Genomic DNA, 21,299 nt, shown 5'->3' on the forward strand with positions numbered 1-21,299 from the left:
GACGATTGTTTGGGGAAAACAGAACCGCTCAGGGGACGGGGGCGCAGTAAAGACATTCATCATATCAACCGTGGGTTACATCTGTCAGATGTGTTTGGCTTCTGTCTTTTCATTATGTGAGGAAAAAGGACATTGCACTATTCATAGCATGCCGTCGCAGACATATTGATAGGAAGACAACAGGTGATAGTAATGAAAAGACAGGTGATTATCCTTAAATGACAGCCGTGGCCAGAATTCTGTGGCATTACGCCATGTTGGTAGGCACAGTGTGTCAGGAGAATACCTTGAATAGTCTCCGGTGATGGATCTTTCTAGAGTTGTCATAGTTGAGGTAGTGTACATGCAGTAAGGCATATTTCAAAGTGAACACATGAAATATCAGGTATGGTTGCATGAGGAAAAACGAATTGTCTTTGTATGCGTTATCCAGTGCATGAACACATGGAAATTATGTTCACATAAGTACAATTGTATGTGTAGCCTATTAGGTCTAAGGGGAAACGGGCTAAAACAAAACAAACAAATGTAAATCAATACATCTATTTTATTTATCAGAATATCCCAGAACAGCCCTAGTAATCTTGTAAAATCAGTAATCGTACATGGTAGATTAATGTAACAAACAGAAAAACATCCTTGATGGGTGTAACCAGGTCCTGGTTGTAAATTCAACTGAGATGACACAATTCTTTATATTGAGATGCATCGCCCTCTAGAGGACAATAAAAGAGACTGCAATAATAAACTGTGACGGTATTAGGGAAATTATTTCAGAGAATTTCCATCATTGGTCAGTCTAATTTTGGCCCGAATCATGAGTGATGTCAAATGCAAGGTACATGTCTAGTTTGGGTCTTATGTTTTATCCCACGGATGCTTATGAGCCGATTTATAATCCACTTTGGATGCAGTGTCAAATTTGTCAATAGTTTGTTGTGCTGCTCCACAGAGTACAACATGGAAAATAACATTTTGAATTTGTGGCCCACGCACAATTATAAACAATCCCCACTCTGGCTTTTTGCAGATTTTGAAGAATACATTTTGAAGCATTCTGCATGGACGACATATGTGCCAGATATTTTTGCTTGATTGAGAAATTATTTTTATTTTTGATCCAGTGAATGCTGAACCAAAAAGGCAAATCATATTTCCATATTTATCTATCTCATTTTATTTGTGGGAAATTACAAAATCATGGCTGGCAGTCATGTGATATGCATCGAAACAAAATAATTAAATACAGCCTGACACTCAATATGAATTGAAAATGGGGGACCCTGATGTAAACAAGACAAACGTCTTTCTCTGGTCTGTATTGAGCCGTAGTGTAATGTACCCATTCTGCAATCTGTTAAATAAAGTTTTCAATCATTCATTCAGACAGCTGCCCTTTGCGTTGATGTTCTTCCCCCTTGTCGTGTCTCAACAAACCTGTTGCTGATTGGTTCGGAACTGATCGTTTACACATTCTAGCCAATCCAAGCGCCGGACAAACTAACTGCAGCACAATAGGGAAGAGAAGCCAAAGCAAATACCTGCAACCTGCAAAAATAAGAATAACAATCCACACATCCCTGGCGACGTTTAGGCTGCGAACAGAAGTATGTACTGTACACTATATAGATTATGATTTCCGTAACCAGAGCAGAGTATTGTCATGCAAGTGGTCGTTGTCTTGACGGTGCGAACCACCCACGTCCACAAATGGCAGTCAATGTGGTTAGTTAGCAGCACGCTAGCTAGCATTATGTTTGCCGATACCAACTGAGTCGTTTACTCAGTCATTGAAACAGTGTCTGTTTTTTTGTCGTGTTAATTACTTGCGCCCCACTTGTCCGTATGTGTAACACACGAATACTACGTTTTAGTAGCAGCCAATTGACCTTTCAATGTAACGACTGGAGCTAGTATCTGTTGTGTATGACGACGTGTTGTATGACTCGCCAGCAATGGTGTCCGGGGGGGAGGGACGTGTCATCACAGCCAGGTGAAAGCAGATGTGAATTACTATATATATAGTTCCAATTATTAGTAGACCGTTCACCTTTTGTATTTAAAGTAGCATAGCTATTATATTGCACCACCGACTATTTTAGAATAAGAATATGGTAGAAAACTGAAGTAACAGCCATAATTAGGCCTCTTAGGGTTGCCCACTATTGTAGACCAGTGTTAATACAATAGGCCTCAATTACTCAATCGGCTTTCTGCAAGTACGACTTATCACTGACGTCCATCAAAGGCTTCTGCCTAAAATGCTAGCCATGGGAGCTTTGTTTACATGTCTTCTGTAGAGGAGCCAAAGCTATATATTTAGGTTATTGTATTATATGAATGTTTATATGTTTATTTTTATAACCTTACATTGAAACGGCATTGGGAATATTGATTGGATTTAGATAAAATCATTGAGCCGTCTTATTTGTCATAATAGAACATTCTAGAACATTTGTGATGTCACAGTATGATGTCATAATCAAACATTCTAGAACATTTGTGATGTCACAGTATGACGTCATAACCAAACATTCTAGAACATTTGTGTATCTATATTCAACAATTCTCTCAGAAGAGGTCAGTGTGTATCTTGAAACAGTGCTGAGCAGTACTGAACAGATTGACTGAACAACATAGATTGAAGCCTGCATTTCTAGACCCGGGTGCCTTGCCTACCGTTTTGCTGTGGATTTACGGCTTTCAGGTGTGGAGGAATTTTGTCATGTGTCGAGTCTGCGGTGATTTTGGAAACTGGGAAAATACAGTTTTCTTACCTTGTAGTAGTGACGTGAATATTTAGGAAACCCACCCCACCCACCCAACCACCTCCAATGTACAGTTCCCCCACCCCCACCCCACCTACCCAACCTCCTCCAATGTAGTTTCTACGTCAAAATATATACTCTCTTTTCTGGACACTTTTTGTATCACAAACGGTACTGTATTTGCAAATCTGGTATGTCATAAATGTATAGGTGTATCTGTATGTCGTGTATGTCATGTTATGATTAATTGTAAACGACTTTCCTCTGGTCTGCACCCCCTTAACAATTGTGTGTATTGAGCTGTACTGTACCCATTCTGCAATCTGTTAATAACGTTTTCAATCAATCAATCAATCAATCAATCAATCAATCAATCAATCAATCAAAGGAACATTCATGTTTGTGGTTATTTTATTTCATTTTTATTTATTCGTACATGGAATTGTTACAGTCCAACAGTACATATAGTTCACTTAATATTCTCCACCAAATACAATCAGATTAACACATCTTACTACAGGTGAAAGGGCCATTACAATTCACAGACCCGCCCCTGCTGTAATTTCAAGTAGCAGTAATTTCACTGTGGGCGGCATCCAGCTGTCTTGTGCATCTTTAGCCTGTTTATTTTGAATCATTTTGAAATTCTGTTTTCTTTCTCCTACAGCCAAAAGTCTGCATTCATCTGTGACAAAAGAAAAGATGCTCTCTACTCTGCCTCAACCCTGAAAACGGTAAAAGGTTGCTTCACATTGCTTTAATTTCATTAGTTACTTTAATTATTTAGTGTTTAAAACCACGCTGATATTCGTAATTTTTCGTCAAATTTAACAAAAAAAAAAAAAAAAAAAAATTTATCTAACCTTACTGTCATGCACTCGTCCTAATAAACTAACCTACACTTTGATGAACATAGTTACTCAGCTGATGACTTGTCCTACAGAACTTGTAAGTCGCTTTGGATAAAAGCGTTGGCTAAATGACTAAATGTAAATGTTTATACAGGCCTAATCAAAGTGAAATAGTCTCTTTATACAGGCCTAATCAAAATGGAATAACCTCTTTATACAGGCCTAATTAAAGTGAAATCGGTTGCTCATGAAAAGGAAAAAGAAATAAGGCCCTTGTCTGTGTTTTGGACCTTTTTATATGACATCTTAAATAATTAACAATAGCTTTTGTTGCCTTAGGACTAACATGCACAAAAAGAAAAGTATTTTAAAGTCCTCTAGTTCCTTCTGTTATCGACTGAAAACGGATGTTTCAACCACTGGTGTCTCACAAAAACACACTTGACTATGATGATAAAGAACCAGATATACAAAATCCAATGCTATTGGTCATTACCAATGTAATCTAAGGTGAACAATAAGGGTGTACACAAAAACCACTGTTCGATACGTACCTCAAGTTCAAGTTTCAAGTTTCTTTAATAGTTGTCATACAGAAGTACAGAATACTTTCATACAAAATGCTTCTTACTGTTACGCTCCAGAGACTGTGCTAGACAAGATAGTATCAAATAACATAGTATAGCATGTAATTTAGAAGTAGAAAATGAGGTCACAGTGTTCAGTATAGACATATGTACAATGTTCGATGCAGAATAGACGTAACTGAGTTACCATATAATATACAATACTATGCAGTGTACTAATGTACAGTACTATATAGTGCAAGCAGAAATGGGATGAGGTACAATTTAGGTACAATTTACAGTAAGGTGTACGAGTTGTAGTGCAATCCTTCATCAATAAATATAAAGTGTGGGGAGTGGGTGCTACAGTGTGTTTGTTTAAAGTGAGTGTGTGCTATAAAGTGTGTGGAGTGGGTGCTACAGTGCTACCTCGGTTTTGAAGTCACGGTTCGGTATGGGTTTTCGGTACATTGGGGGAAAGTTTGTTTATTTATTTGGCTTTCCATGTTCCACTCAGGGGTGATGCAGTAACTGTTAACTCTTTCAGTGCCACGCCTGGTTTTCAGTTTTACCGCTTGAATGCCACCATCGGCGCCAATGTTAACGTTAATATCGCCTAATCTATGTTTTAAATTATGGCTATGTGTCTAATCTGCCCATCGCATTATCAAAGACTATTTTCCAGTCAGTGCTGTGGAGACAGATTGTTTTTTTATCGCGTCGTTGCCGTTTCAGAGCAGTTAGAGCAGTTTGATATAAAAAACAGCTCATTCTGGAGCATTCTATGAAAATCGTCTTTTAGTGGAATATTCCACAACGTTGATATTCGTCTGCCTTTTTATGAATCGTTTTCAAATAAACGCTAGATGATCAATATTATACGTGCACGCACGCACATTATGGCCGCGCACGGATAATCGCTCCGTTGATTTCCTCTTGGACTTTTACAGTGAAACCGAAAGAAGACATTTCACAAAACAGCTTATAACTTCATCAAACTTACTCTGATTATCCTACCACTGATAACATAGAGTCCTTACCTGACATCAGATGGTATCCAACTGGTATATTCCAATTCCTGATCACCATTCGAAAAAATCGATACGTGTATGGATCCAACGCGATACAGTAGAACTCCATGATCCGCGGGGATCTGAGGCTCCAGAATGAACTCTAGTAACCCCGGCTGGATCAGTGAACTGGAAAATGTGGAGTACCGGATTTTTTCCCCCATTCATTTTCATTGAGTCCATTCCAAAATCACTTATGTCATCTGGGAGACGACAGGGGGCGCTTTTTTCCACAGTGATCGTCGGCGCCCCTCGGCTATACTCGGGTAGGCTCGGGTGATGCAATAATTAAAAAAAAAATCAGAGAAATCTCGTGAGTGGCTAGCAACCACCTATAAAAAAACACGAGAAATCTCGTGAGTGGCACTGAAAGAGTTAAGTACAACCGCGACCACGTTATTGAATAGAGAAAGAAGCGTCATGCAGGTCCCTAATGGTAAATACTATTTCCTGTTTCATGCAGAGGAAAATATATCAATTCATGTTTATCACACCTTGTTTGGAGGCGTGTTGCTGTGTATGAATGTCCGTTCTATATGCCGCAAACTATCATTAATTTGATCTCTGAGAGACAGCCCCTTCTCAATCTAGCACCAATCCTCCTCACGCACAGAGAGAGAGAGAGAGAGAGAGAGTGGGTGTGTAGGTGTGTGTGTTCGCCAAACTATGAGGCTATGCTAAATTACAGGTAATCTCTGTGTTGTGCGTGGGCTGAACGAACATCCGTCCCTTTGCGCAAGTTATATTTTGGGAAGGGGTGAACTTGGAGTTTTGAATTGAATTCTGCATGCAAAAAAAAGTTATGCACGCGGTGTCAAATTTGTCAATAGTTTGTTGTGCTGCTCCACAGAGTACAACATGGAAAATAACATTTTGAATTTGTGGCCCACGCACAATTATAAACAATCCCCACTCTGGCTTTTTGCAGATTTTGAAGCATAGATTTTGAAGCATTCTGCATGGACGACATATGTGCCAGATGGCGTTGGTGGTTAACGTACCGCTGCATTCGTTCGGTACACAGCGCGGACTGAACCGAAGGTCCAGTACTGAAACTGTTACGTCTACCGTTACACCCCTAGTGAACAAGTATTCTGCTCTTATCTGTGCTATGGTCCTAATGGCTGATGTCTTACTTTGTCCTTTTTTAATAGGTGTGTGAAGGCTGTCAAAGCTCTCACGTCACCTGTTGCTGTCAGAAGACTTCTAAGAGAACAGGACACGGTCTCCTGAGAAGATGGAGGATTCTTCTCACCTGTACATCTCTGAATTTAGAGATGATGGAGATATAGAGGAGGAAGACGACGACGAGGAAGAAGAGGAAGAGGAGGAGGAGATGCAGAAGATGGTGGACAACGATCAAGAGGACAACATGGAAACCGATACACCTGAACCATTTCCACCTGAAGATCCTGATCAGGGCGAGGATTTGGAGCATCACGATTTGTTTCCTTGCCAGCTCTGCGAGAGACGTTTTACAAGCAAACAAGGCTTGGAACGTCACATACACATCCATGCCTTGGCAAACTATCAGACGCATACGTTCAAATGCAAGTACTGCAATAAGTCCTTTGGTTCAAAGATTGGTAGGCGGAGGCACGAGAGGAGGCATGAGGCCAAGTTGAGGCCTGGTTCTTTAATAAACCCGGTGGATTCTCTAGGCTTCTTCTCACACACTGGTGTTCTAGACTCAATTCCATCCCCCAGTGGCTGTGGTACCTCTGTCTTGGCTGACGGAGAGCAGGCTACTACACTAGACGAACACAGAGAATTTGAGGGGGGTCACGCTTGCAAATATTGTGAAAAGGTTTTTAGTACACATACTAACAAACGACGACACGAGCGCAGGATCCACGAGCGGCATCTCCGCGTCAGAGGTGTGGACAAGGCCCCGCCCCCGGAGGAAACGTCTCCGAGGTCTCAGCAGGAACCACAGCCAACTGACAGTGTAACAGCTGTATCTGTCCTGCAGAATGGAGGTGAACAGGCAGAGCATTACATGCTTGACATCTCAAGCAACATCTCAGAGAACCTCAGCTTTTACATAGATGGAAAAATCGTCTCGACAAGCACAGTCAGAAGCTGTGAAGTAGTCGAGGTTAACAATGGATCTGCTACTTTGGTTGGACTGGAAGCTGTGATTCTTGACTCTGTCCAAATCAGCCAGGTGCTGAATGTAGGGGCAGTTGTGGGCAAAGAGATACCTGGTCAACCGTTGACCAAGAGGAGAACAGCAACACCGCCTCTCTTACCCCAAATTAAAACTGAGTTGGAGTCTGAGGGGGTTGTGTCTTCATCCTCATCTTCAGCATCACTTGTGTCTTCTTTAATAGAAAACCTACTTCCCCAGAACACGGAATCTACAGCTATGCAGAAAGAAAGAACTGTATTTCTTTCTCCTAAGCTTAAACAGCTCCTGGAGAAGCAAGATGGCCTTAAACCTACTCTTGCCGTCATTACTGATGGCCAGAATCTTTGTTCGCCACTCTCCCTCACTGTGCTGCCTGCGGGAACAGGGAGGTTTAAGAGAAGGACGGGGTCTCCAACCAGCTCTCCACAGCAAAGCCCAACGTCTACTGTTGAAAACACGACCCCAGACCTCATAGAGTATGATGCTGGCAGTGCCACGCCGCTCCAGCACAGCTCACCTCCACAGAAATTGCCTAATGAGAATGAAGGCACGCCTCCGCCTGTAGACGAGACGATGGCGACTCAAGTCTTGCCAGAAAGTTGGCCCTCGATAAGTGGCGGTAATCCCTGTAACCAACAGCCACTAGACCTCTCTAATGCCGTCAAGAAGAACGAAGAGGTATCTCCAGCGGAGGCAGCACTGGACTTGAGTTTGCAAAGAAAGAGCACAGATGACCTGGATTCTATGTCAAGTTTGGGTTCACAACCTCTGCTAAAAAAAAAGAAACCAAACACCTGCGTGTTGGAGAAGGTGTTGATGAACGAGTATGCAAATGTTGATGTCGCTGAGCAAGACATATTGGGGAATCCTGAGGCCTCTTTGGTCTCAGACTTTGCCCTAGTGGTAGGTTCAGATATGATGACACCAGTAGAACCTGTTCCAGAAGGGTTTGTTTATGGACTTGCTCTACCCTCCAACTCTCTTGCTCAATCTCCATCTACTCTTACTCCTGTTGCCTTGCAGCCAGCCTCACCATGCACTATAGCACTAGGTGCCCCAACTCCACACTCGGTACTAACATCGACTCCTTCGTTGATTACAGTTTTGGCACCACCGACTTCCATTTCCAACCCATCACACCAACCTTTCCAGGTTCTGGCCCAAAACATGACCCCTGAACCTTTGGTAATTTGTACGGAAAACACATTAAGCTTATCAGAATGTGATTTAACTACTGCATTTGCCACTGCTAATGCTGCGAACCTCATTACTCTGTCCCAACCCCTTGACCCAGCTCTAAATCTATCTGGTCATGTGTTCATCACTGATCAAATCACTCTCACTGCACCCATTGTTGAAACCGCTATAGGGTCTGAAGTGCCATTCACACCCACTGTAACTTTAAATGATTCCCTTATCAGCTCTTACAATATTACCAGCAACAGAGTTTTGATAGAGTGCACCATAGCTCTTGATGCTCCAGGGAATCTTGTCCCTACTGCAATTACTTTACAAGAAAACACTGTTGAGCCTGCAGCATCTACTCAGATGGTCATAAATCACATAGAGCAGCAACAGATTATGTCGTTACCTAACCCGGAAACCATTGACCCTCCTATTTTAGTATCTTGCATTGCAGAATCAGTAACCCTCTCAACCACATCTGCAGTTATATCTGATAATTCTCTAGTTAGTGAATCATCATATCCTGACCCAGAGTCGGCTGTTTCTGAAGAGAAATCCACCCCAAAAGAAGAAACTGCTGACGAGTCCATTTCTACCTGTGAAATGTCTACTGAAACCTCACCCCCCTCTGAACCCGCTGAACTGGAAGAATCCTCAAACGAGACACCCGGTGATGCACAACAACAATCCTTCACCAAGAATTTCATCTGCAATGTATGCAATAAGCTTTTCCATTCAATGAAAGAACTAAGTCATCACGTAAGTTACCACGCTGATGAATGGCCATATAAATGCGAGTTCTGCGTGCTGCTCTTCGGTAAGCCGTCTGCTTTGCTCGACCACCGCTCGAACCTCCACGGTGTTGGCAAGACGTACGTTTGCAGCGTGTGCACAAAGGAATTTGTCTACCTCTGCAACCTGAAACATCACCAGGAAGAGTTGCACCCCGGCCAGCAGTGTACATATACAGAGGAAGAGAAGGGCAAGCTGAGACCTCAGAACTACAACCTCTCAGCCAAAGTCGATGCAGAGGAGTCTGTGCCCTGCGCCTCAAAGGGGCCCTGGAAACCTGTTAAAAAAGAGGAGGTGGTAGATGAGGCGGCTGAAGAGCTGCTCACAACCATTAAGATCATGGCCTCTGATGGAGCCAAGCTCAAAGGGCCAGACGTTCGTCTCGGCATCAACCAGCACTATCCCAGCTTCAAGCCACCTCCGTTCCCCTATCACAACAGGTCGCCTGCCGGCGCCGTGGCCTCGGCCACCAACTTCACCACCCACAACATCCCGCAGACTTTCAGCACGGCGATCCGATGCACCAAGTGTGGCAAGAGCTACGACAACATGCCAGAACTGCACAAACACATCCTGGCTTGTGCAAACGCCAGCGACAAAAGACGTTACACACCCAAGAAAAATCCGATCCCACTTCGCCACTTCGCTAAAGCTCAGAATGGAGTGCTGTCCAGTACTAATGCCACTAATGGACTAATGAACCACACGTCCAGCCAGGCCAATGGCAAACCTAACCAAGAGACACCGGCCAAGATGAAGCTCAACGCACTCAACAAAAGGAAAAAAAGGTTGGTCCAAAGGGCAATGTCACAGAGGAACAAAGAGACCTCTTCGTTGAATAAAGCGGCGCCCTCTCAGGTGGATGAGGAGCGTGAGGTGTTTGTCTGCCCGCACTGTAGCAGAGAGTTCACGTTACGCCGCAGTAGAACCAAACACATGGCGGTCTGCCCCAAGAGACTTAAAGAGGTGAAGAAGAGGAAAGATGGAGGCGTGTCCGTCACCAAGGAGAATAACGGGCACCTTCGTAGAGGTGTCTCTCACCTGGAAGAGAAACGACGAGCCAAGGACCAGAGAAGCAGAGATCATACGTCTAGTCCTGCTAAGAGGCCAGAGGTCCAGAGAAGCAGAGATCATACGTCTAGTCCTGCTAAGAGGCCAGAGGACCAGAGAAGCAGATATCATACGTCTAGTCCTGCTAAGAGGCCAGAGGTCCAGAGAAGCAGAGATCATACGTCTAGTCCTGCTAAGAGGCCAGAGGTCCAGAGAAGCAGAGATCATACGTCTAGTCCTGCTAAGAGGCCAGAGGACCAGAGAACCAGATATCATACGTCTAGTCCTGCTAAGAGGCCAGCCATCCTGCCTGTGCACACAGTCCTGTCCAACAAAAAGACTAAGATTGTTGTGGTGAAAGAAAGAACCCAGACAAAACAGGAAAAGCCCACATTGGGTGATCTCCCTACTGTTCGAACTTTCAACCCCACCATGCGTCAGTACGGTAGAATGCAGCACGGTGTCAAAGAAATCCCCATTAAAATCACCATAGTGAAACCACAACACACTCCACCACAGCCCAAAAAAGAGGAGCAGCAGCCTCCCGTGCGGGGCAGAGAAGGAGCGACAGGAGTGGTTACTGGCAGCCAGCTGCAGAGCGCTACAGTTTCACAAGACAAGCTGATGATCATTCAGCAGCCTGTAAGGGATTGACAGGTACCTTTCATAGTATTCTATCGCAGACGTCTTGGTTGTGAACAACAGGTGATTGTAAATAGTAAATGGTGCATTTATATAGCACTTTTATCTAAAGCGCTTTACAATTTGTTCCTCGCGGGCGGCTAAGTGGCGCAGTGGGCAAGGCGCTCGCCACTAATGCAGGAGATGCTGGGTTCGAGCCCAGCTCTCGGCATTGCTACCAGCTTGGCTGGTCGTTCATACTAACACATTTGGCAGTGTTAGGGGTGGGAAGCCTGCGCAGCAGAATCAGGAAGCAACGGGGGCGGCGTGTCCCTCCCACGCAGACCCTCGCCGCTGAGAGATTGTGCTGTGCAGGTGAAAAGATGCGACGGCTGCCTCCTCGTGTACCGGAGGGGACACGTGATGCAAGGCTTCGTCCACATTGCAGCCGGCTTGTGGGAGGCATGGCCTAACAACGTTCGAGACAGGGGAGGGTAGAATGGACTTATCTCAAACCCTGCCCTCTTTTCTTGATCCTCCAATCACAACTGTAAGCGACAGTTGTGATTGGAGGATCAAGAAAAGAGGGCAGGGTTTGAGATAAGTCTATTGGACAATACGAAATTGGGGATGGGAGAAAAACAGAAAATGGGGAGAAAAGGTAGATAAAAAAAAAATTTCCTCACATTTTACCCATTCACTCTCACACCGACAGCAGAGGCAACCATGCAAGGTGCCAACCTGCTCATCAGGAGCAATTAGGTGTTAAGTTGCTCAAGGACACTTCGACACGCTGCCCGGGAGGAGAGAGAATCAAACCGGGAACCTCCGGTTTACCAGATGACTGCTCTATCTCCTGAGCCACTGTCGCCCCATGATTGTAATCAAATTGCAGGTTATAATCATAAAATTACAACCGTAGCCAATGAGCTATGGCGCCGTGTCACTGTGTATGGCAAATAACGTCATGAGAATACTATGAATATGCCTTTCGAAATATCCAGTAACCTACGGCCCCCCACCCTCCTATACCCTGAACCCAGAAGCTATACACAAGTCCCAGTGAGAGACTGGTACGACAATGATTAACTCATTGACTGCCATGCTGTTTTCCCATCTTTACTCAATGGCGTCAGCGTTATTGACCATTTTCACGATGTTTGCGGACCCATCGTGTGTTCTATATTATAGCTATGGAGACAATAGTATATAGCACATTTGACAGGCATTGTTTATAGTCCAACACTGACAAACCAGTTAATTTCGACATACTTTAGTTTGTGCGCTATTCCATGCTAAACATCACCCCTTTTAGAAATAATCCAGTATTTTTTTCTAGATCGCGAGATATGACGTTATATGCATATGCCCAAATCGTTCGGGTTGCTCGCCTAGAACCTATTATTTCCAAATCAAAAGTATATACCATATATATATGTTTCTTCACAAAATCATCAAGGGGGGTGGGCGGGGTAGTTTTACCTCGAAGCTGCGACCAAAAGCATGTTTTAGGTTCGGTGAAATACGACTGATGTCCTTACCTTAGTCAGAAGGTACTCTAAAATTAATAATCCCATTCGTTCCATCGTGATCGCAATTACTCATGTGCATTGGGCATGGCTATCATACAGGGAAACAATATGTTTCAGGCGATCAAATCGCCGACAGATTGCTGTGTTCTGATTCACTTTGAGGGGGAGGGGTTCCTCTAGCCAGATGCACAGAGAGAGAGAGAGAGAGACCCAGAGACTAGAGACCCAGTTCAAAAGGTAGGCGATACTGCCACCTGGCGGGATTCCATCGTCATTGCAATTTTAACGTAGGCAGAGGTGCCAGGGAGACACAGGCAGCTCCGAGCGAGTGTTTAGAATGGGGATCAAAGGAAAAATATCAAAGGAGTTTAAGGCCAACATATTTTAATGAACTAAAACGAAATAAAAACTTTATGGGATGGAATAACTTAAGATGTGACTAAAACTAGTAAACATTTGAGTCAAAATGTGAACATCAGGGCTGGATCCCATTTTCTTTTCATACAAACCACCTCTTCAATGAACAAATGAACACTTGGTAACACATCATTAGGATGGTCACTTTGTGTGAGGTGGTACGGGTGTGCTGCAACAAACTGAATTGAGACACCCTTGCCACAATTATGTGTAATAAGCAAGTATTTGAGTCCTCACTGCATGATTCCAGCCTCTTGGCAGAGATCGCTTTAAATGTTAAAACATCTTCACATTTACACCTCAAGCTAAACATAATTGTACTCAACATCAGGATGAATTATTACCTCCAAATGTGTTTGATATAGTTTAATAAGTAACTTTAGTTACGTTGTTGCCACCATCTTTACTTAAAAAATAAATAAAAACAAGCTCCAATTCACAATAGCTGTGACCCTTTTGCAATATGCCACTCCCATTGCCATTCCCCATTTTAGTTAATTGGCATGAACACACACTTGACCTCCATGCCAAATGTCAACCTGCTAGGGCAAAAACGGGTCACTAGAGTGGGAAACATTTGTGGACCGACCAACCGAGTTATAAAATAAAAAGGACATCATGACACATGTATTGCATTGTGGGTCGTATTTGGGGCTGAAGTGAACAGATTTCATTACTTGCTCTGCCTCCTGCTGCCTCGAGGGCTGAAGGTGTTCTGTTGACATACTGTGTTTGAGCCAATCAGCAATACTCACTGAATCACGTGCCTTTTTTGCCCTTACCTGCGTGAGCTGCTGTGCAAAAAAATATTCAATGGGGCTCTATGGAGAAACCATGTCACTCCCCCAACTAAAGGTTGTTTAAAACGAAAACGTCTGGATGTTATTTAGCCAAATCAGCATGGCTAGCATTGGCATTGATTGATTGTTTAGCTCCCTAACATGACTAATAATTGCAAATATATTGTAGTGCCCCGTTGTTCTGACCAGGATTACGTTCCTTTTTGCCTCCTTGATGCACAGCACACTGAGTCTGATGTGGAGGAGAAACCCATCTACTGTATGTAGACACTTTATGACGTGAAGAAAAACAACATCCTGTTTCGATGGGACTCCCAGAGGGTTTATGGCGAGGGCTGAGGGGATCCAGCCTAATTCTTTTTATTTAAACTGCTGCCAAAATTAACATAATTATAATGACCATAATAAATGTATTTCTCTTCTCAGGACTCGGCTATATGAAGCTCCCCGTCCGTCTATGGCTGGACGGACCCTGAGATACTAAAGGGAGACATTACTGTTATGCGTTTTACTTTACGATATCAACTAAAGTGAGGATAAAAGAAACGAGTGACAAAGGAGCCACAGTGAGCGGATGTGATGAACGCGAGATGCTTTTGTAGTAGTTTTGTAGATTTCCTCACTCAATTTGCGAGCTGTTTGGCAAAGGCTTTGGTGTGCACTTTGATAGAAACCTAACCTGTGACTGAAATGCGAGTTGCAGGATGTAAATGATGAGATGATTATGGGTTTAATTTTTCATAGAGCCTACAGCAGGTTGAAATTGTACTTACCAGCATGCAGTTGCACTTTTGTTTTTTATTATTATTTTTTTTAATCTTTTGTCTAGCCTTCTTTTGTTTTGAAGTCTTCTTGCATGCTACCTGTAGTACATGCTTATAGTACAGTTAATGTCATCTTTTTGAATCTTCAGTGTAGATTCTGAATTATAGGACTGATTACCTGGGTACAGATTAGTCCTTAAATTATAAACTGGATGTTGCTCCATTTGACAATAATCAATGGAATTACATGGAATACAAGGTCAACGGTATGAAGTAAAATTGTGTGGGAGAGTGTCTGGTGATGAGACTACAGGTATCCTTGATCCAGACTGTAAACGACCGTTTCCAGTAATATGCTGTTTAGTCCAGTGCAACATAACCTGTTACCTGTTGTTGTTGTTGTTGTTGTTGAGGGGAAATGGGCAACTATTCATTCTATTTCGGGAATCCAGTGTTCTCAGCATTGTGAATGTGTAGTTTAGTAAGGAGCCCACATCCTCGGGTGGGAATCGCCAGAGACCTCACGATACGATACTATCGCGATACTTGCGTCACGATACGATAGTATTGCGATACTAAATATACCGCGATACGCTGAGTATTGCGGAATTTTATTTGTTTTTGATCAAATTTAATTTATTACCTTTTTTTCAACTGCAAAGTAAAACTTTGTCAACATGTTTTATCTAATAAAATAAAGTTCAGTCTGTTCATCTCACTTCAATAATTTGTATTGCAGAACATGGTGTTTTCTCAAGCAGACAGATGTAAACACTAATCTGTTGCATGTACCTGACAAACTGAACTGTTTGTATTACAGTCATATTCCAATTTAACTGAATGCACATGTGTGTGTGGACTACTCCTGTACTATTACATGTATTGAAATGAACAATTCAACTTCCTTATACAATTTAATTAATTTATTATTATTAATTTTTTTAAATTAATAATTAAATATCGATACTTGGCGTCCCTGTATCGCCCCTATGTGATACTAAATGAAAATTATATTTGGCAATTATGCTACTATTTGTTTCTTATGAAAGATCACTGAGAACAATGTTCTTGATGGAAATATAGAAATATAACATGTAGTTAGAGTTATATTGCATCAACAAGTGGGAGCGAGACGGGACATTTTAGTTTTCTCATACTATTATATATATATATAATTGCATATGACTGATCCCAAACAACTGAACAATATTGGATATTAAATACAGTATAGATTAGACAGACTTTGCATATTTTGCTTGCCTTCACAAGTTCACATGATCTCGCCTAAAATACAACTCTTACCTGTTTGCAAACGGTAGCTTAGTTTTGTTTTCATGTTTGGCACCTTTTCACAAGTGTTCGACAAAGTGAAGTGGGATTTCATTAATTTATTCAAAAACTGGAAGGTTTGATATGTGAAGTATGTACATTTTATTTAATTGTGTTATTTGTCTGAAAACGAGCACTTCATTGCTTGCTTTTGTAATACGCTGCAAGAATATTGAGTGAAATATTTTCTTTTTATTATAAATCATGAAATTGAAAAAGAAAAGACGTTAATTGACAGTATAGGGCAGTTATTAAAACAACCCTGTATTGACAGTATGTATGGAATCATCAAGGTGTCACTAATTTCAAAGAATGACTTGTCAATGTATATTATGCACTTAATGTTTAGCACACAAACTGGATTGGAGATACAGGGCTAAGCTATACAGGGTAGTTTGAATTATTTAGAATGATTGAATCAGTAACTTGAAGCTTATATACATTGGGTTGGTGCATCTCTTCATTTTGCCTCCCTGACCCAGTTTGCAACATTTAATTTAATTCAGATAGACTGCAATGTATTGGATGTACAGGATGGAAGAACGTTATTTTAACTGAAAAAAGCTCGTAGCATTTCAAAAGTGTAAAATATATTATGTATATTTATTAATAATTTAATCATGTATCAATCTCTGAACAGTTCTATGTATGATTTGCACTAATGTTTTTTTTCAGGCGAGTGTTGAAAATAAACCGAGAATGTTAAGTTTACACAGTGAATGTTTGTTTTGATTGATTGAAAACTTTATTAACAGATTGCAGAATGGGTACAATACAGTATGGATCAATACACACAATTGTTTACGTTGATGCAGACCAGAGAAAGACTTTCGTCTTGTTTACATCAGGGTCCCCCATTTTCAATTCATAGTGACATGACATACACAACATACAGATATCATGATATACAGTACTGTTACATTTGTGACATACAAGATATGCAAATATACAGTACTGTTAAACAGATCCTAACAGAAAATATATACATACGAGGGGGAGGAAACTACATTGGGAGGGGGGGGGGTTCGAATTGCAGCCTCCCGTAGGTGCTCTTAGAGCGGTTTTGAAGGTGGGTAGGTATTCACATTTTTTTACGGCTGTGGTAGGGCGTTTCACATTGATGTGGCATAATTGTGAAATGTGTTTAGTCCCTTGTTTGAGCCAAATCTGGGTTGAACATGATTTGTGGAACTCCCTCTGGTGTTGTGGTCGTGGTATTCACTGACCTTTGGGCAATGGGCAGGGGTGTAAAGTACTTGAGTAATTGTACTTTGTTACAATACTTAAGTACTGTTTTGGGGGATTTGTACTTTACTCTAGTATTATTAGGTTTGTATACTTTGTACTTTTACTCCATTACATTTCAGAGAAAAAAAACATACTTTTTACTCCTTACATTTAAAATGCAGACCTACAAAGTACAAATCTCACAGGTCCAACCATTTTAATTAGTATATTTTTATTGTTTATCTGGCCGAACTAACGTTAACGTTATTAATCCTGCGACCGCAGGTAAACAGCCAATCAAATCCCCATCAATGGAAAATGAACCCGCCCATACCCATGCTGATTGGTCCTTGTGCAACACTAGAAAGCGGGGATCTTTGATTAAACACCTGCTATCAGAAGAATAGACAGTCAGATCCGCATTATGCTGTGGTTAATATTGTGATATTATTCAGGGTACTCCAGTATTCTGTCTTTAATATTGTGATATTATACAGGGTACTCCAGTATTCTGTCTTTAATATTGTGATATTATTCAGGGTACTCCAGTATTCTGCCTTTAATATTGTGATATTATTCAGGATAATCCAGTATGCTGCGGTTAATATTGTGATATTATTCACTAATTGGCTCACCTCTTCAACTAACTCACCTGGTGCAATGTATAGTTAAAATGAAAACTTGGCCCACGATGGAATGAGTTTGAGACCCGTGGTCTATCCCTTTCAAAAGAAAATGTACTTTTACTTTTGAGTTCTTAAGTACATTTAAAAGTAGGTATTTTTTTACTTTTACTCAAGTGTGTTTTTAGCCAGATACTTTGCCTTTTCTTGAGTCAGATTTTGAGATGGTACCCATACTTTCACTTAAGTATAATTTCTGGGTACTTTTTACACCCCTGCCTTTGGGAAGTATTTCGACATGTACATGGGTACCTTAGTGTACTCTGTCGTCTACTCTAAGCCATCCTAGGTTGTCAAAATTATCTAGTTTGTTGGTTGACTTTTTTTTATTACCTTGGATGCCATTTTGTCACAGGAAAGATTTGCCTCTAGGATGGAACCTAGGTTTGTAATTTCATCTTTCCTTGTGACCAGACCGCTCAGGCGTAAGAGGTTAATAGCGAACTGAGATAACAAACAAGCGGGAACTAATGATTTCATTCTGAATGTTAAATCACTTTGCTTGAAATGTATGAATTTAGTGAAACAACATGCATACGTACAAAACATTGATACCATGTAACATCTCCAGTCTCTCTTTCTTCATCTTTCTTTTCTGTTCTCCCAGCTCTTAACACTTTGATTACCACTGGTGAACATGGTAAAACGTGGTTAAATGCCAGCACCAACTTCAATGATAGCGTTGTGAACGCATAATCTCTGTCTTAAATTATGTGTCTAATCTGCCCGTCGCTTATCAATGACTTGTTTGCAGTCAACATTGTCGAAACTGATTGTTTTTTAATCGGTTCATTTCCGTTTTATAGCATTTTGAAAAGCCCTTGTTTTTCAGGAAAATATATAGATTCCGTGATAAACGGCATTTACTGGAATATTCGGGCATACACAAAAACGTTGTAATTTTTCGGCCTATTTATGAATCGTTTTCAAATAAACGCTAGATTATCGATAGTATATGTGTACTTATGCACGCTATAGAAGCAATCTGAAAAGTATATTCTCTCATTTCCTGATCAGCGAGCTCAGCACACACACACACACACACACACATACGAGACACATTGATATATCTGTGAAAAAAGCTCTGATTACCCCAAGACTGGTCAAATTGATTCCTTACCTCAGATCAGATGTTATCCAAAAAGATTATTCCAATTCCTGATCGTCATTCCAAATATCGATTGCGTTTATTGATTCAGCGTTGGGTGCTGGAAATACATAATCCACGCTGTTCTGAGGGCCTGGCGATCAACTTGGGTCTCTTCAGTTGGCTTGACGGAAAAGTTAAATGAGGAAACTGGCCCCCCCCTTCATCAGTCTAAACTAATGGAGTGCAGTTACACAGGGAGAGACTATAGGGGGCGGTATCTTCCCAATTGAGCTCAGAGAGACTGCAACACTAGCATGAGGCTCGATTGATGAAATATGAATTCAAATCGCCAATAAAAAAAAATACGACAAACAGACGCTATATGTCATTGGCGGCACTCAACTGGCGGCATGAACTAACGACAAAACTCGTTGCTGGCATCCAAAGTGTTAACAGACTGTTATGCTACAGTACTTGGCTAGCTACCTGTACCCAGCATGCCGTTCAGTGGTGTAACAGTTAATAGGGTCCCCTCTCAATACACTACACATTGTAGGTCCTGGTAAAAACAAGACAAAACAATATAGGACAACACAGGGCTAGACATGGGTACAGGAACAACAGAATATTCACTAACGAGTGCAAAATGCTACGACTGACTGGTAAACACAAAGTTGACAGGGCTATATAGGTGACGCAATCGGCACACAGACGTCAATCAGCTGCTCCTATGGCTCCAGCACACCTGAACTCCATGCCTGAGATAATGTGTGAGTGAGAGAGAGAGAGAGAGAGAGAGAGAACAGTGAACTCCAAGACCACGTGACTGAACTCAAACTAGAAAGAAACAGACTAAGAAATGACGTAAACTCCATGATCAAAACTGCTAAAAAAAATTTCATCAATGACAAAACCGAGGAAAACAAAAATAAACCACGTGAACTTTGGAAATTACTCAACAATCAACTAGGCTGCAGTAAAAAACTCAAAACCAGGTTCTCAAACATAAACATAAAGACGGACAACACGCTCATCACAGACAAGCTGGATGTAGCCAATTACTTAAACACTTTCTTCACAAACATAGCCACAACACTGGTAAACAAACTACCCTCCCACTCAGGGCAGTATGGGGTAGAACACATAGTAGCATACTACATGAACCTAGGCGTCCACAAAGACGACTTCAAACTGGAAATAGTAACTACAGATGAGGTACTCAAAAAACTGAGCGCCCTCCAACCAAACAAGGCCACTGGCCATGACAACATCCCCTCCAAATTCCTCAGAGACTCAGCAGCAGCCATCACCCCAGTCATCACACACATAATAAACCTCTCCATAAAACAGGGACACGTCCCCAAGGACTTCAAAATTGCGAGAGTAACACCCCTGCACAAAAAGGGCAGCAAATTAGACCCGGGTAACTACCGCCCTGTTTCTATCCTTACATCCATCTCGAAAGTCATGGAAAAAATAGTATACGAACAGATCGAAAAGTACCTCGCGGAAAAAAATCTAATCTACGAATTCCAATCTGGCTTCAGAACATCCCACTCCACTGACACATGCCTTCTCTACTTGAACGACCACATCAAACAAGAGGTGGACGCGGGCAAATACTGCGGCATGGTCATGCTGGACCTACAAAAGGCCTTCGACACTGTCAATCACACCATTCTGATTGACAAGCTAAAAGCAATTGGTTTTGATAGTTTATCAGTGAGCTGGATACAATCCTACCTGGAGGGGAGGGAACAGATGGTGGAAGTAAACGGTACCCTATCCCCCCCCCTCACAGTGAGCTGTGGTGTTCCACAAGGAAGCATACTAGGACCGCTACTATTCCTAATTTATGCAAATGACATGTCGTCAGCTTGTGACTGCAACTTGTTCCTGTTTGCGGACGACTCAGCCCTGCTGGTCTCTGACAAGAACAAGTTACAGGTTGAAAAAGCCCTCAGCTCGGAACTAGGCAAAATCTGCATATGGCTCGCCGACAACAAACTATCATTACACATGGGCAAAACAGAGTCCATTCTCTTCGGCTCAAATAACAAACTCAGCAAGACCGACGGCTTCTCGGTTACAGTGGGTGACAATATTATCACAAGGAAAGATGAAATTACCTACCTGGGTTCCATCCTAGAGGCTAATCTTTCCTGTGACAAAATGGCATCCAATGTAATAAAAAAAGTCAACCAACGAACGCGATTCTTGTACCGGATCTCCTCTCTGGTAAACAAGAATACCCTGAAGACTCTAGCAGGAGCACTCATTCAAGGGTACTACGACTATGCTTGCACCTCATGGTACCAAAGCACCTCAAAGGCACTAAAAAACAAATTACAAACATCTCAAAACAAGCTAGTCAGACTACTACTTGACCTGACTCCTAGAACCCACCTCACCCCTGCCCACTT

The 21,299-nt window shown here is 41.9% G+C and overlaps 1 protein-coding gene across 2 annotated transcripts; it reads left to right on the top strand.

Moving 5' to 3' along the window:
• The first annotated feature begins 1,504 nt into the window (after positions 1-1,504).
• On the top strand, positions 1,505-16,563 carry prdm2a (PR domain containing 2, with ZNF domain a). 2 transcript variants are annotated; one of them, XM_084334180.1, is made up of 4 exons: positions 1,505-1,607; positions 3,436-3,502; positions 6,410-11,070; positions 14,210-16,563. In XM_084334180.1, the coding sequence occupies exon 3, from the start codon at positions 6,493-6,495 to the stop codon at positions 11,065-11,067; it is 4,575 nt and encodes a 1,524-aa protein (XP_084190306.1). In that variant the 5' UTR covers positions 1,505-1,607; positions 3,436-3,502; positions 6,410-6,492; the 3' UTR covers positions 11,068-11,070; positions 14,210-16,563. The 2 variants fall into 2 exon arrangements, with proteins under 2 accessions (XP_084190306.1, XP_084190305.1); XM_084334179.1 differs by having other exon boundaries at positions 6,410-11,055.
• Positions 16,564-21,299: the final 4,736 nt, after the last annotated feature.

The sequence above is a fragment of the Notolepis coatsorum genome (genome assembly GCF_963971535.1).
Source record: "Notolepis coatsorum genome assembly, chromosome: 17".
In the NCBI taxonomy this organism is placed as follows: Eukaryota; Metazoa; Chordata; class Actinopteri; order Aulopiformes; family Paralepididae; genus Notolepis; species Notolepis coatsorum.